This window comes from Pecten maximus, chromosome 3 (assembly GCF_902652985.1).
Source record: "Pecten maximus chromosome 3, xPecMax1.1, whole genome shotgun sequence".
In the NCBI taxonomy this organism is placed as follows: domain Eukaryota; kingdom Metazoa; phylum Mollusca; class Bivalvia; order Pectinida; family Pectinidae; genus Pecten; species Pecten maximus.
Window position 1 is genome coordinate 39,420,579 of NC_047017.1, and position 14,654 is coordinate 39,435,232.

General features: G+C 35.9%; 1 protein-coding gene across 1 annotated transcript in view; it reads left to right on the forward strand.

Moving 5' to 3' along the window:
• Positions 1-145: 145 nt before the first annotated feature.
• Positions 146-14,654, forward strand: part of LOC117324137 — a 30,545-nt gene continuing 16,036 nt past the window's right edge. Inside the window, exons 1-10 of the mRNA XM_033879807.1 lie at positions 146-212; positions 1,903-1,927; positions 2,523-2,574; positions 3,865-3,915; positions 4,253-4,332; positions 7,789-7,832; positions 9,146-9,170; positions 9,678-9,730; positions 10,178-10,208; positions 10,895-14,448. Coding sequence (XP_033735698.1) covers positions 1,905-1,927; positions 2,523-2,574; positions 3,865-3,915; positions 4,253-4,332; positions 7,789-7,832; positions 9,146-9,170; positions 9,678-9,730; positions 10,178-10,208; positions 10,895-14,448 — 3,913 coding nt within the window. The 5' untranslated portion in view covers positions 146-212; positions 1,903-1,904. The remainder of the gene's footprint in view (positions 213-1,902; positions 1,928-2,522; positions 2,575-3,864; positions 3,916-4,252; positions 4,333-7,788; positions 7,833-9,145; positions 9,171-9,677; positions 9,731-10,177; positions 10,209-10,894; positions 14,449-14,654) is intronic.

The window sequence follows — 14,654 nt, forward strand, 5'->3', positions numbered from 1 at the left end:
TGCAGTTGAATTAAATTAATCGTATTAAGTATTTAAATTTACAATATTACATACATAATAAAACATCTAATATTATATATCAAATTCCGGATTCTAGTTGGGTACGAAAAACTTTTAGAACATTTATTTAAATCCATGCCACCAGAGGGCGCTAAAAAGGCGGGCAGCTCAAACTCCAAAACAACAGCCCGATGTAGTCTTGGCATTTGAAGGTATTTTTAAAGCTGTTTTAGACAGTTTGACATCATTCACTAATCACAAGAAAAATATGTATGTGAAATAGCCGCTTCTGCATACAGCCATAACCAGACATCATGTTAGTTGGCTCCATCCTTTGGGCTCGCAGGGGCATCTACATTCATGTACTGTCACTATTATAAGAATTAAAATTACTGTTCCTGCTAACGTCAGAACCGTTCGTATTACTGTTTGATACAGTAGACTAGTGCATATTATCTCTACCTTATAGTAATTTCTTGCCATTCATATCATATCAGTGTGAGACATGTTTTTTTAAAGACATTTCCCTGCCCCTATCGGTTTCCTTGTGTCCCTAGCTAGACTCTTGACAATGAAACTGAAAGGGTGAAACAATAAGCATACTTAATGTTTCCGACAATACTGCAGTTCAACCGGCGAGAAATTTTGACAGGCGTCCCAGATCCCCTAATGCATTCTAAATGCAATCAGACTGACTAAGGTCTCATATATATCAAAGGTCCTATATGTTCTCGTCCTATTCATGATATTTGCATCCTCACTTTTTTGTTGTTGACAATGACCATATCATGCCATTATCTTCAACTTGTTGAAGTTGGTCTACAATTTAGAAATATATGTGGTTATCATTCTCTTCAGTGTTCAGGGACTCTGGCTCCGTCGACATTGACGATTATATATGTCCTTGGGGGTCCTGACATAGAGGTGTAAAAAAGGATTTATTTACGGTGATATTTTTGTGTGTGCATGTATAAAGGCAATAACAAGCATATATATATGTTAAAGTGTGTGATGATGGCTTCAAAGGCTGCGAGTAAGCATTACACTTTGAATACTAAGTATCTGTCTCTAAAGACAATAAAAGGTAAAAAATACTATATAGCTTGTAATTATACCATAAATATGCTATACATTACTTAAACACATATATATTAAACACAAACGACTGAGACGAAGACCTATATATTAAAGAGATATCAATCAATTGGAAGAAAAATAGACAATAAATATGAAACAAATAAATAAGTAGTTTGGAATAAATAAATAATAATCTTTATAAGTAATTTATATCAGCATAGATGTAGAAATATAATTCCTTAAACTTACTCCGTGTATGGCACAAAGGACATAATTTACTCCTTGGAAAAAAATTGATGTCTGCCTGGTTCAAATCCAAATAAGAAGTATGAAAAGGAAGAAAGAATTAGACAGCGCACATTATGTAAAGGGCTCATTTTCTAAAGCTTTAAGCTTTTAAGGCTGTTCCTGGATCATGCTGGAAAGGGAAATGACTGATGAATGTCAATTGATGCTTAAATGTGTGGCTGTACGTACTACAAAGAGCAAAAAGTAGGCTCAAAGTGTTGTAGAACCTTTTATCATAATTACTATCCAACCTCAAGCATAATGTCGGGTGATAGAACAACAGGTGCATGGTCATTTAATTAACTTAAATTAACATGATGCAAATATTCTGGCTTTCGATTTTCTAAAACTGTAGCCTTTTCTAGCTACAACCTACATGTATCCTAAAAAAAGGAGTTGTGGACTACAAGGTTCATCAATGAGACCGGGCAAATTATTTCTAAGGCCACAATTCGCTGCCAAAAAACTTTGGGAAATTTCTTTTTTTTTTTGTCATCAAGATGGAAATGAATGAAGGTTTTTAATTTTTTTTTCCAGAAATGATGGAGGAAGAAACAGAAAGGTAAGACAGTTTTGCTGGAACCCTTTTCAATATTACTAAATTAAATATAGGTTAGCATTAAGTTACATAGCTATCTGCTGATGACTTATTTAGGTTAAATAAATATCCATACAAGAGCTGAAAATGCAATTTAAATTTTAGCCATTAACAGATATTATAGAACAATATTTATTTACAGAACTTGGAAAGAAATACACAGTCCCCCCACTATAAACCAATTTTGGGGAGGGGGGTGTTAATTTGTCAAGTGTCTCAGTTCTGTAAATAAATGAAATTTTCAGCTTCTCAAAAAACAGAATTAATATTAAATTTACATAAAAACCATCCATGACAGTTAAAACATAAATCCAAAATAGTATGATTGCTATGTTTGGCATATCAATATTACTCTAGATTATTAATATGATAAATATCAGGGAATAATAACCTGTAATTCACAGAATTGCTAAATATAAATCATGGACATTGGTGATGAAATAGCAGAGGTTTTCAAGGAGTTTATTTGATCTGGCTTATGTGCACAATATAGTCTTTTGAATCTGTTGTTAACTTGCATATGAAATCTTGCTGAAATGTCATTGTTTTTTTATTGCAGACTTACATTAAACTTGAATTCCAAGAGGAGGTCTAAAAGGAGATCCTCATCTGTGAGTACATGTATATGAAGTTTGGGAACCATGTCTATAAAATATTGGTGTGTATCCACTGACATTTGCAGATTGAAGAGTGCTGATTTATTAGCTCACACTGCCCTAAGGGCCGGTGAGCTTATGTGGCACATTGTCTGTTGTCCTCCATCCAGCATCCGTCAACATTTCATTTAAATCCCTATTAGTTCTGAACACCTGAATGGATTTTGATGAAATTTGGTCTGGAGCATCATTGGGCAAAGAAAATCTAACATTGTATAAACGGAAATAAAATAGAGAAAATTGAAGTAAATACAAATCCTACCAGTCCTGAACGCTTGCATGGTTTTTCATGAAATTTGGTCAGGACCATTATATTGAGCTAATGTACATGTCAAATAACTGAAGGATGTGGCACTCTTGGGGCTGGAGAAAATGAGACTAATAGGGGAAATAATGCAACAAAAATACTTTAAAAATCCCTTTTTCTTTTCAAAGAATGACAGGATTTGGTTCACCTGTAGTTTGAACCGTTGTTGGGAGAGGCAGTTCAAAAGTAGGAAAATATTTAAAATTTAACTTAAGTTTGAGTATTTTCCCGTAATTACTGATATATCTGGGTATTCTGGGCCTCTTCTTTCTCAATATGATTTATTAAGCACATACGTACTAAGACATTGTGGTATCATGACAATGAGTTACTTTCACATTGATAAACTATTTGCCTTGCTCCTCAACAACAGCAAAAAAGAGATGTAGGAAGGGATGAAACCTGTGGCTGCAAATGTAAAACATTATTGTGATAGGTGAAAGGGAAAACAATTCTTTATATATTCTTTGATTCACAAGGAGCTCACCACGGTAGAAAACTACAAAATGTGTGTTGGAAAAGCTCATTAAAGTTTAATTTAAACTAAGGTGGGAGCCCATAATTAGATAATGGTCTGTCTGTGTAATTACTGTTTTGATGACATGTTTTGTGGGTTTTTCTTTTGTCTATACCTAGTAAAGTGTCCTTCTCCCCCTAACTCTCCACTTTTATACACTCACAAATACACCCCTTTCTATATATCTGGTAAAAGGAAAAATTATTAAATAGATACACCTGTAAACAAATTAAAAAGAACACTTCCTGTAACCAGTAACATATCAACATCACTGAAAAATTGACAAATACACAAAACACAATAATTAACAGTATGACATATTTGTAATATTATTTATAAGGTGTCGTTTTTTGTGTTTAGAATACCTATTTATGTCCCATTCATGATCAATTTATGTTAAAAAAAATCTTCACCCTTTCAGATTTTGAAGACAACGATAGGACCATTATTGGACATTGATCCTAATAAACAGGTAAGACGTCGACACATTTGACCAGATATAATGATTTTTGGCTCACATGGTACAATGAGTCATTAGGTCTTTCAGTTGTTTTGACAGTTTTTATTTCTTTATAACTTCAAGTTGCCTTTCACATATGCCAAAATTTCAGGTTTGAAACTATAAATAGGCATATCCTTAGTTAAAGAGAGTATTATTAATTTTGTTCCAATTAATGTGCTCGAGTCTGAAAATAATGTAAATTATTATATTGAATTATTTCTCATCAAGAGATCAAATTAAAGTATTAAAATTGCATGGGAAGAAAATAAATGGTAATAAAATGGAAATATTCTTGTTTACCTGTCAGGATGGATGCAATGTTCCACTCAAGAAATCTAGACCATCATTATCAAAAAGAGTCAGCTTTGCTAGACTCCTTGAAGTCAAGTAAGTTGTTCAAAGAGTACACAACAATAGTGCTTTTAAAGTTTCAAATTATTAAGGGACCTATTACTACCTACACCTTAATATAAAAATTCACAAGTCTATGCTTGGGCTTGGATCATACTTTTACACATTAAGTCATATATGTCATGTTTAACCCAAGTTATCAATTTCTGCATATATTAATCTTGCATGAAATTATTTCTTCAAACCTATATAAAATGATGACTTCTCTCAATTTAGTCACACTCAATTCTCCCTCATACAGATCCCCCACTTATGTTTAAGGGCAAAATCTTGTTTCCTAAAATGTACTTCCATATACTTTACTGAAGTACTTTACTTTACTGCAGAATGTGCCTGGAACTGGCCTGGCTCAAAGACTAACAAAAAAAAAAACCCAACTAAAATGTGCTTTAAATTTGATGATGATCACATCAGGGCATTCAGTAGACCCTTGGGAGCATGTTTTTGTCTTTTTGATTTCCAAATATTCAGATTTGGATTTTGGGATTGAAGGGAAATATTTTGTCTTTCAGATTTCTAAGAAATGGTGATTTGACTTATGAAGTTGCTTAAAGTCAAGTGTCAGCTGGATGCATTGAACATACAAATGTATATAAAAATTGCTTTTATGATGCAATTACAATATAAATATCAAATTTATACATATACCTGATACAATAACAATATAGAGATCAAATTTATAGATATACCTGATACAATTACAATATATCAAATTTAAATGGGGCAAAGAAGTAATTCAAACAGTGTGGACAATGAGGCTTGTTAAATTTTCGAGGCAATCCGCCCCTTTATCAAAACACAAAAAATACAAATACAATCACATAATATATATAAGATGTACTGGAAATACAATAAAATACAATAAGAATAATGTTTAAGTAACTGGAGAAACAACAATGAACCCTTCGGCAAACGTGGGCCGAAGGCGGATACTAGCGTGACTGTATCATGTTCAACACAATGCGACCAACGGCAGAGATATTTTGAATTCTCCCGCACGTGAAAGTATATCGAAGAGTTCAAAGACGATTCGTCCCTAAAAACTTACAGAATAGGTAAGTAAAAAATTAGTGGACGACATTGCGTTGATATCAGATTTCAGAATAAAAGTGTTGCATTATCGTCTCTACAGTGATTGATTAAATATCGTGTACAAAGTCTGAAAAACTTTTGAAAAATATCTTTTAGATAATTAGAATTATAGAGAGTGGTGTGAAAAAAACTACTACGAATATTTATCAAGACTGAGAATATAAGAAATACGAATGCCGAAGTGTCCCTACAGGACGCTATGGGAAACAGACGGTTCGGGCCAAATCGGACCAAGATGCTGTTGATGGCGGGAGGCGACTAAATGTGAGTCTCAAAGAGCAACAATGAATTGATGCCCAAAATTACAGCAATTATGAAAATTTTAATAAATTGAATAATTAACTACATGAATTGTCAAATATAATGGTCACATGGAGAATACACCCAGAAGAGGTCCTTCAACGTTCGTTCATACCCCGAGGGTAGCAGGTTTGGAGATTGGTAATCCAGTATCTTTCTCTGGAACGACGCTTCGTTTCATTCCAGGTAGGACAGTGATCAATGACGACCACCTGCATATCCTTCCAACTATGACTAGGTAAATTGAAATGCCTTGCCACAGGAAAGTCTGGTCTGTTTTGCTTGATGGAGTAACAGTGATTGTTGATTCTGATGTTGAGCTTTGTGCTGGTTTCTCCAACATACTGCATTTTGCATTTTTTGCAGGAGAGGAGATATACAACATTGGCTGATGTGCTTGTCAGTGTTTGTAAAATGTGATAAACACGGTTGTTTATTTCACATTTTAACGTGTCTGTGGACTCAGTGTATGGGCAAAATTTGCACATTTTTTTTGCTGCATGTGTTGAAGGAGCCTGTTGTAACGACAGAGGCAGATGAATGTAATTTGCTGCTCACCACCAGATCTCTTACGTTTTTTGGTCTACGATAGGCCAATAACGGTGGTTCTGGAAAGATCCGTTTGAGTGTAGCTGACGACTCAATGATGCGCCAATGATTATGTAAAATGGAAGAAATTGACGGCAAGTTAGGATGGAACGTGACCCACAAGGGACCCTTTGTGTCGGAGTTCTGACTTTGTATTCAAGAAGGCTGGCTCTGTCAAGTACCCTGACTTTGTCTAGTTCCTGATCTATCAAAGTAGATTTATATCCTCTAGCAAGAAGGTGTGATTTAAGTTCTGAGCATCGATGTTCGAAGACTATCATCGGACACTATCCGTCAGATACGTAGAGCTTGGGAATAGGGAATGCTCTTCGTTGTATGCGAGGGATGACAGCTGGACGGGCGGAGATACTGGTACGTGTCCGTTGGTTTGGAATAGAGGTCTGTGTTTATTTTTCCGTCAAGTAAGGTTGAACTGGTTCAAAGACGATTCGTCCCTAAATACTTACAGAATAGGTAAGTAAAAAATTAGTGGACGACATTGCTCTCTAAAAATTATTGGACGACAGTACTCTTCGATATACTTTCACGTGCGGGGTAATTCAAAATATCTCTGCCGTTGGTCGCATAGTGTTCTAGTGTTGAACATGATACAGTCACGCTAGTATCCGCCTTCGGCCCATGTTTGCCGAAGGGTTCATTGTTGTTTCTCCAGTTACTAAAACATTATTCTTATTGTATTTTATTGTATTTCCAGTACTTCTTATATATATTATGTGATTGTATTTGTATTTTTTGTTTTTTTTATAAAGGGGTGGATTGCCTTGAAAATTTAACAAGCCTCATTGTCAACACTGTTTGAATTACTTCTTTGCCCCATATAATCATTACAAGTAATTCGTATCCTCCATACATTTATGTGATGTTCCAGTGTTTTCTGGATTATACTGTTTATATTACTTCTTTGACCCATATCAAATTTATAGATAACCTGATACAATTACAATATAGAGATCAAATTTATAAATATACCTGATACAATTACAATATATCAAATTTATAGATATACCCGATACAATTACAATATAGATATCAAATTTATAGATATACCTGATACAATTACAATACATAAATCAAATTTATAAATATACCTAATAATTATGCACTCATATTTAGTTGTTGAAATAACAAGATGTCTTAATATGTTTCTTGACACCACGTAATTGTGTAATTGGTCCGAGGTATATTTCGGTTGTCTTCATAATATTTGTCACAAACTACTGCAGATCCAACTCCAAGCATTGTATACATGTTATAAATTCAAATGCCTCATCTTTAACTATCAGCAGGGCATTTCAGTATTGTTCTGGTGCTGTGAGGCATTGTATTCTTTTAATTATAACAGTGTTTACTTATATTTGATATATATACATATATACAGCGCATGCATGTATTTATAAATATGCATTGTGCTTTTTCTCTGTTATTTTTCAGAGAATTCCCACGAGACTCGCCACGTAGGTGTGAGGATTCTCCAGGTACTGTATGAACTTTATACATTGTGATAAAATATTCTTGTTTGCTACCAGAAACAAATTAGTTGCAGTATCTTTCAATAAACCTCTACTCTATTTACTTAAATTGCATAAAAGAAACTGGTTAATTTGATTATCCCTCAACTTCACTTAGCTGTCTTTTAGTCTTGTGTGTTAGTCTGATAACTAAAACATTCTTGCTGAACTTAAAGCACATTGTAGTTGCCAAGTGACATCAGAGGTGGGCAGAGCTTGTTACTGAATTCACTGTCTTTTGCCAAGCAAGGCGGCAGGTTGACAGAGCTTGTTACTGATCCTGCCTGCTATGGGTAGACAACAGTTTATTCTTTCTTTTTGGCGCTGTCATGGTTTTCTGAAACAAATAAAAGGTAGTCCAAAAGATACTGGAGAGCACAAAATCATTGAAGGCATCCATTGTCGTTATGGGATAAAATAGACCAGATTGATAGATGTCAGGTTAATAATTACAATCAAATATTACGAAAATTTTATGCTCAGAATGGGGATGTGCATTATTGTATATCCAAGTCTGGCATTATGTTACAAAATCACTTATTCGGACATGAAACTGGAGTATCATCAATGGCAGATTATTTTGCCAATTCAAATTTCCGGTCATGCAGTTACTCTTGTGAAATTTTTAAAGTGAAATATAGTCACCACATAGCCTGTATATTTCATTTCAGTCAGGTTGCATTGGTTTCATTGCCATCTCAATGACTGGACACAGGTATAAAGACTGTGTTTAACAAATAAAAATATCTCTCTGGTCTGCATGATAAAATGGTTAAAGGGTTGAGGATATATAGCAAGCTTCTGGTTTCCCTCGACCATGCCTATTTCCCTCGGCTTCACCTTGAGAAATAGACCTGGTCTCACGGAAGCTAACTATATCCCTCAACTTAAACAGTATAATAATCTAATAAATAGCAACCATTCTAAATATACTAACAGGTATAGATGTATAGGTATGTTAAACACAGTAATTTTTCTCAAACTATATTACTGAATCATCTAGCAAAGAAATAAATATCCATAGCTACTATTCTTTGCTATGACTTTCCTATAAAAGAAGGTTTTGATGGTGTGCTAAATAACCTCATGGTAATACCCTTGACATGGTCAAAGTGGTAACTTGTCATTTAAATGATACGAATATAATGTAAATACAAATTTTTCAATACAATATGTGTACAATTTTCAGATCATTTCATCCTAAGGTTTGTATGTAGAGGAACTATAATGATTAGATATCCTGTGTTTATGTAATAAAGTTCTGTTCCTTTATTCAACAGCACAAGAACCAGCAACAGACACAGGGTATGTTCTTATTGTAAAACGGATATTTTTTTCCAGTTTATCCACACTGACAACAATAAGCAGTTAATACAATGTATTAACTGATATGATGTGTTATTGTCAGATGTATGTACAGCTAAAAAACATTTTGATATCAGTTCACATTTTTTCATATCATTGAAATTGGAAATGTCAAGAGAAAAAAAAGTATTTTATCGTGAAAAATCAGGTAACAAGTTCGTCTCATTCTGAAAATGGTTGTTCCGCCTGGTTTATAGAGCTGTGACAAAATTTGAAAAATTTGTAAAGTGAAAATAGGAAGAAGCAATGAAAAATTACCTGCCCTCCCTAGTGCTTAAACTGGTGATTTCTAACTGCTCTGTCAATTACTGGACTTGAGGGAAATTTCTACAAGCCAGAGCTTGTAAGGTGACTTACACCAGAATTTAAACAAAACTATGGAAATTATGAATGGGCCATGCTATCCTAATTTGTGCTTTGATGTTCTTTTTCTATTTCCTGCTTCAGAAATGACACAGTACCTTTGACAAATCCAGTTACAATTCAGCAAGATCAGCATGGTAACTTTTGTCCTTATTTTCATTCATTTTGTGTAGATTTATAATATATCAAAGTACATTATACAAGGTATACCAGGTATTTGAAAAGGTAGTAAATAAACTGGTTAATACCTAATTATATTATTAAGAATTAAGTTTATGAATATTAGATGAGAAGTTTCCTAAACTATAGGTCATGATCATTACTATGTACTTATCATGAAGTTATTTCAGTTCACCTTGTTAACTGTAATAATATGGAGCAAGTTGAGAAGTTGAATATTAAGAACATAATGAAAGTCACCAGATAAAACAAAGATTAAATTTCTAGTAAACATGTTAATATTTCGAAACCCGAAATTTTCAGAGGCACCAACAGAGTTCAAGTTAAACTTGCATCTTTTTCTTTTCTCTTTTTGTTTTTTTTTACTTTATAATAATTTGTTTTTATTTATTTGTTTTTTTCAGTGACAAATGTCTCGGAAGGTCAGCTTGAAGGGTAAGAGAAACATGATTCTTCCCACTAGGCTTTATACATATGATAATGCATCAGTGATATGAAAGAAATGATTTTATCCTGGTATGAATCATAATCAGAGCTTCTGATTTTCTGAGTTCCTTGAATACCACATTATAAAAGGTAGACAATGTCGATCTATTGGAGTTAGTGATGGGATAGCAATCAGCTATAAGTGACTAATTACTCTTTTAACATCAACTAATAGATGCGATTATTGATTATAATTTTTCATAACCTTTGATGTACTTGGTTTCCTGTTTTTTTTTTTATAAAACTCATTCCATAGCCTACATAGAGTGCATTATAATGTTATTTGGCAGCAAATTAGAGATTAGGGAAGCATTTTTGGTTTGTTAAAGTAAAACATGACTGCAACAGAAAATGCAAAATTACATCTATGGGTTTATTGGGTTTGAAATGAATTGATTATGTTCTTGGGTGTATGTGATACACCCCATCCCCATGTTTTCTGAAACAGCCCTAACTTTACTATAGCTTTATCAGTGTAGTGAAGGTACAACACATATATAGATACTATGCTTCAAAATAACTGATTCAGTGATATAAAGTTCCCATGTGATTAATTTTTGTGATGATTGCATATAAGAAGAATTGTTAAAAATAACAACAAAAAATTGAAAATCTGTGTTTACATTTTCTTTCAGTTCTCGGATGCCTCTGCTGCCAAGTATGTCTGCCCCTCATACAGAGAATGATTTTGATAAATACTCACAGCACTTGAATCCATTAATTCCAGCCATGGTTGAGACTTCTGGGATTGCTGGCACTGCTGTCAGCTCCAGACAACCACAGATATGGAGACAGGAGTCTAAGATTGATGGCAGTTCATTACTGAAATCAATTACAGGAACAGGTACGCAACCTAGAGAAGGAATGGAATTGGGGTACCACACACAATCTAGTGAGACCTCTAGCCTAGTATCTAAAGCTGCTGGCAGTGATACAAAAGTTGATGGCATGGCCTTGTTACAAGCTCTTGGTGGTGGGGCTTCAAACACTTCTGCTGAGCCAGAACTACTGCCATCTTACAGTGTCGGGGATAATCCCAAAGAACAGTCAGTTCAAAATACAAGGGCCATGATGTTTTCAGAAAGCAGGTACATGGACCAAACCAAAGCACTCACATGTCACACTCAGCTACGGGAGGCAGAAGCTTGTCTGAAAGGTTTAAGAGAGCGCACTCCACTGATGGCACTGAAGGACCAGGCTGTTGATAATGTTCGTTACGGAGTACTGAATGATGACCCAGGTGACAAGACGATTGTGTTTACTCAAGGGGATGATATGCAGCAGACAGAAGTGCTGCCAGTCGGATTACAATTAAACTCCCAACCTTCTGACGGGGAGGTTTCTTGTCTGTCTGGACATGTCAACAGACAGAGCCTTCTACGGTCCTTAGGCGGATCTGATGAAACTGACAGCCCTGAGGTATTATTTGCAAAGAAGTTTGAAACATCAAATTCAAATATTGAGAGACCACCATTCAAGGGATATGATACAACACATCAGAGAGAGGCGACCATTGTGTTTCAACAAGGACTGGAAATGGAGGAAACAGGAGTTATACATGCCCAAATTGATAGACAAGATGAGTTTTTGTGTGCAAATACATCTGACAATGGAAAAGTGCAATTTTACCTTGGGAGTGACTCGGAGGAAATACAATCTGCAGACATGCCAATGTACAGACCAGTGGAACAAAAAACTGTCAACAAAACATTGATTTATCAAGATGGTGCAGACATGGAACAAACTGAAGTACTGGATAGTAATATAAACCACAGATCGCTGGCACAACCTCCTATCAACCAAACGATGATACAGGGGGCAGACATGGATCAAACTGAAGTACTGGATAGTAAAATAAACCACAGATCGCTGACACAACCTCCTATCAACCAAACACTGATACAGGGGGCAGACATGGATCAAACTGAAGTACTGGATAGTAAAATAAACCACAGATCGCTGACACAACCTCCTATCAACCAAACGCTGACACAGGGGGTATCCATGAAACAAACAGGAGTTATATCCAACAATATTTTATCAAACACATCAACTTTCCAAAGGTCAGATAGCAAAACTCTAATATTTCAAGATGGCGCCGATATGGAACAAACAGGAGTCATATCCAACAATATTTTATCAAATACATCAACTCTCCAAAGGTCAGATAGCAAAACTCTGATATTTCAAGATGGTGCCGATATGGAACAAACAGGAGTCATATCCAACAATATTTTATCAAATACATCAACTCTCCAAAGGTCAGATAGCAAAACTCTGATATTTCAAGATGGTGCCGATATGGAACAAACAGGAGTCATATCCAACAATATTTTATCAAATACATCAACTCTCCAAAGGTCAGATAGCAAAACTCTGATATTTCAAGATGGCGCCGACATGGAACAAACAGGAGTCATATCCAACAATATTTTATCAAATACATCAACTCTCCAATGGTCCGATAGCAAAACTCTAATATTTCAAGATGGCGCAGACATGGAAGAAACTGGAGTCATTGATACTAAATTTATTAACCGATCATTGGTACGACCAGTCAACCAAACCGTGATGGATGGGGCTGCCATGGAAGAGACTGGTGTCATTGATGCTAAAATTACCAACCGATCATTGGTACGACCAGCCAACCAAACCGTGATGGATGGGGCTGCCATGGAAGAGACTGGTGTCATTGATACTAAGATTACCAACCGATCATTGGTACGACCAGTCAACCAAACCATAATGGATGGGGCTGCCATGGAAGAGACTGGTGTCATTGATACTAAATTTATTAACCGATCATTGGTACGACCAGTCAACCAAACCGTAATGGATGGGGCTACCATGGAAGAGACTGGAGTCATTGATACAAAAATTACCAACCGATCATTGGTACGACCAGCCAACCAAACCGTGATGGATGGGGCTGCCATGGAAGAGACTGGTGTCATTGATACTAAATTTATTAACCGATCATTGGTACGACCAGCCAACCAAACCGTGATGGATGGGGCTGCCATGGAAGAGACTGGTGTCATTGATACAAAAATTACCAACAGATCATTGGTACGACCAGCCAACCAAACTGTGATGGATGGGGCTGCCATGGAAGAGACTGGTGTCATTGATACAAAAATTACCAACAGATCATTGGTACGACCAGCCAACCAAACCGTGATGGATGGGGCTGCCATGGAAGAGACTGGTGTCATTGATGCTAAAATTACCAACCGATCATTGGTACGACCAGTCAACCAAACCGTGATGGATGGGGCTGCCATGGAAGAGACTAGTGTCATTGATACGAAAATTACCAACCGATCATTGCTACGACCATTCAACCAAACCGTGATGGATGGGGCTGCCATGGAAGAGACTAGTGTCATTGATACGAAAATTACCAACCGATCATTGCTACAACCATTCAACCAAACCGTGATGGATGGGGCTGCCATGGAAGAGATTAGTGTCATTGATACGAAAATTACCAACCGATCATTGCTACGACCAGGTAACCAAACTGTGATGGATGGTGCAGACATGGCAGAGACTGAGGTAATGGAAAATAAAATAGCCAAAAAATCCTTGAACATAGCCCTTAAAGAGGTTAGCTGTAATGCCTCTTCATCTCAAGAAGTTTGTGAGAAAAAGACAGTTGTCTTCCATGAAGGTATGGACTTGGATGAAACACATGCGACAACATCCAACATAAATATTTATGGAAAAGGCAGTGCTCAAACATTGCAACCAGTGAGTAACATGGATTTAGATAACACAAAAATGAATAAGTCATCAATGACAACATCTGCCAGGCTGAAAAGGTTGTCTACAAGATTCTCATTAGGTGGTGATACAGTGACTGGTCGATTGAGTCTGGCTGGAGATAATCTAACCAATCGTTTGACTGGAGAGTCTGAGGTAGATGGGGACCAGACTTCATCCATCCCCAGAAATACCATACGATTGGCTGGACCAACACCTAGGAAAAGTAATGAAAGAACATGTGATGTGATAAGTGAAGGCAATAAAGTTGACATTCCCTCCCAGGTTACAGTTGAGAGTGAGTCAGTCCTTCAAAAGACCACAGCACAGGTCAGAGAGGATGCACCACAGATCATGGAGACTGACGAGCCTTGTAACCACCCAGTTAGTGGCACTGGTCTAGACACCAAACCAAAACAAACTGGTAAGACAACACTACAGTATATTGTATTTGTGTCACTAATAACTTTCTTGTCAAGGTCATGATCAGGTCATCACTTGATAAGGCATGATATGAAAAGCTCATGTAATAAATCTTATAGTATTTAATGTACAGTATAAGCAGAATAGTATTTGTTATAGTGTGTAAATTTTGCCTATTTTGAAGGTGGCAATGGTTGAAAGTACATG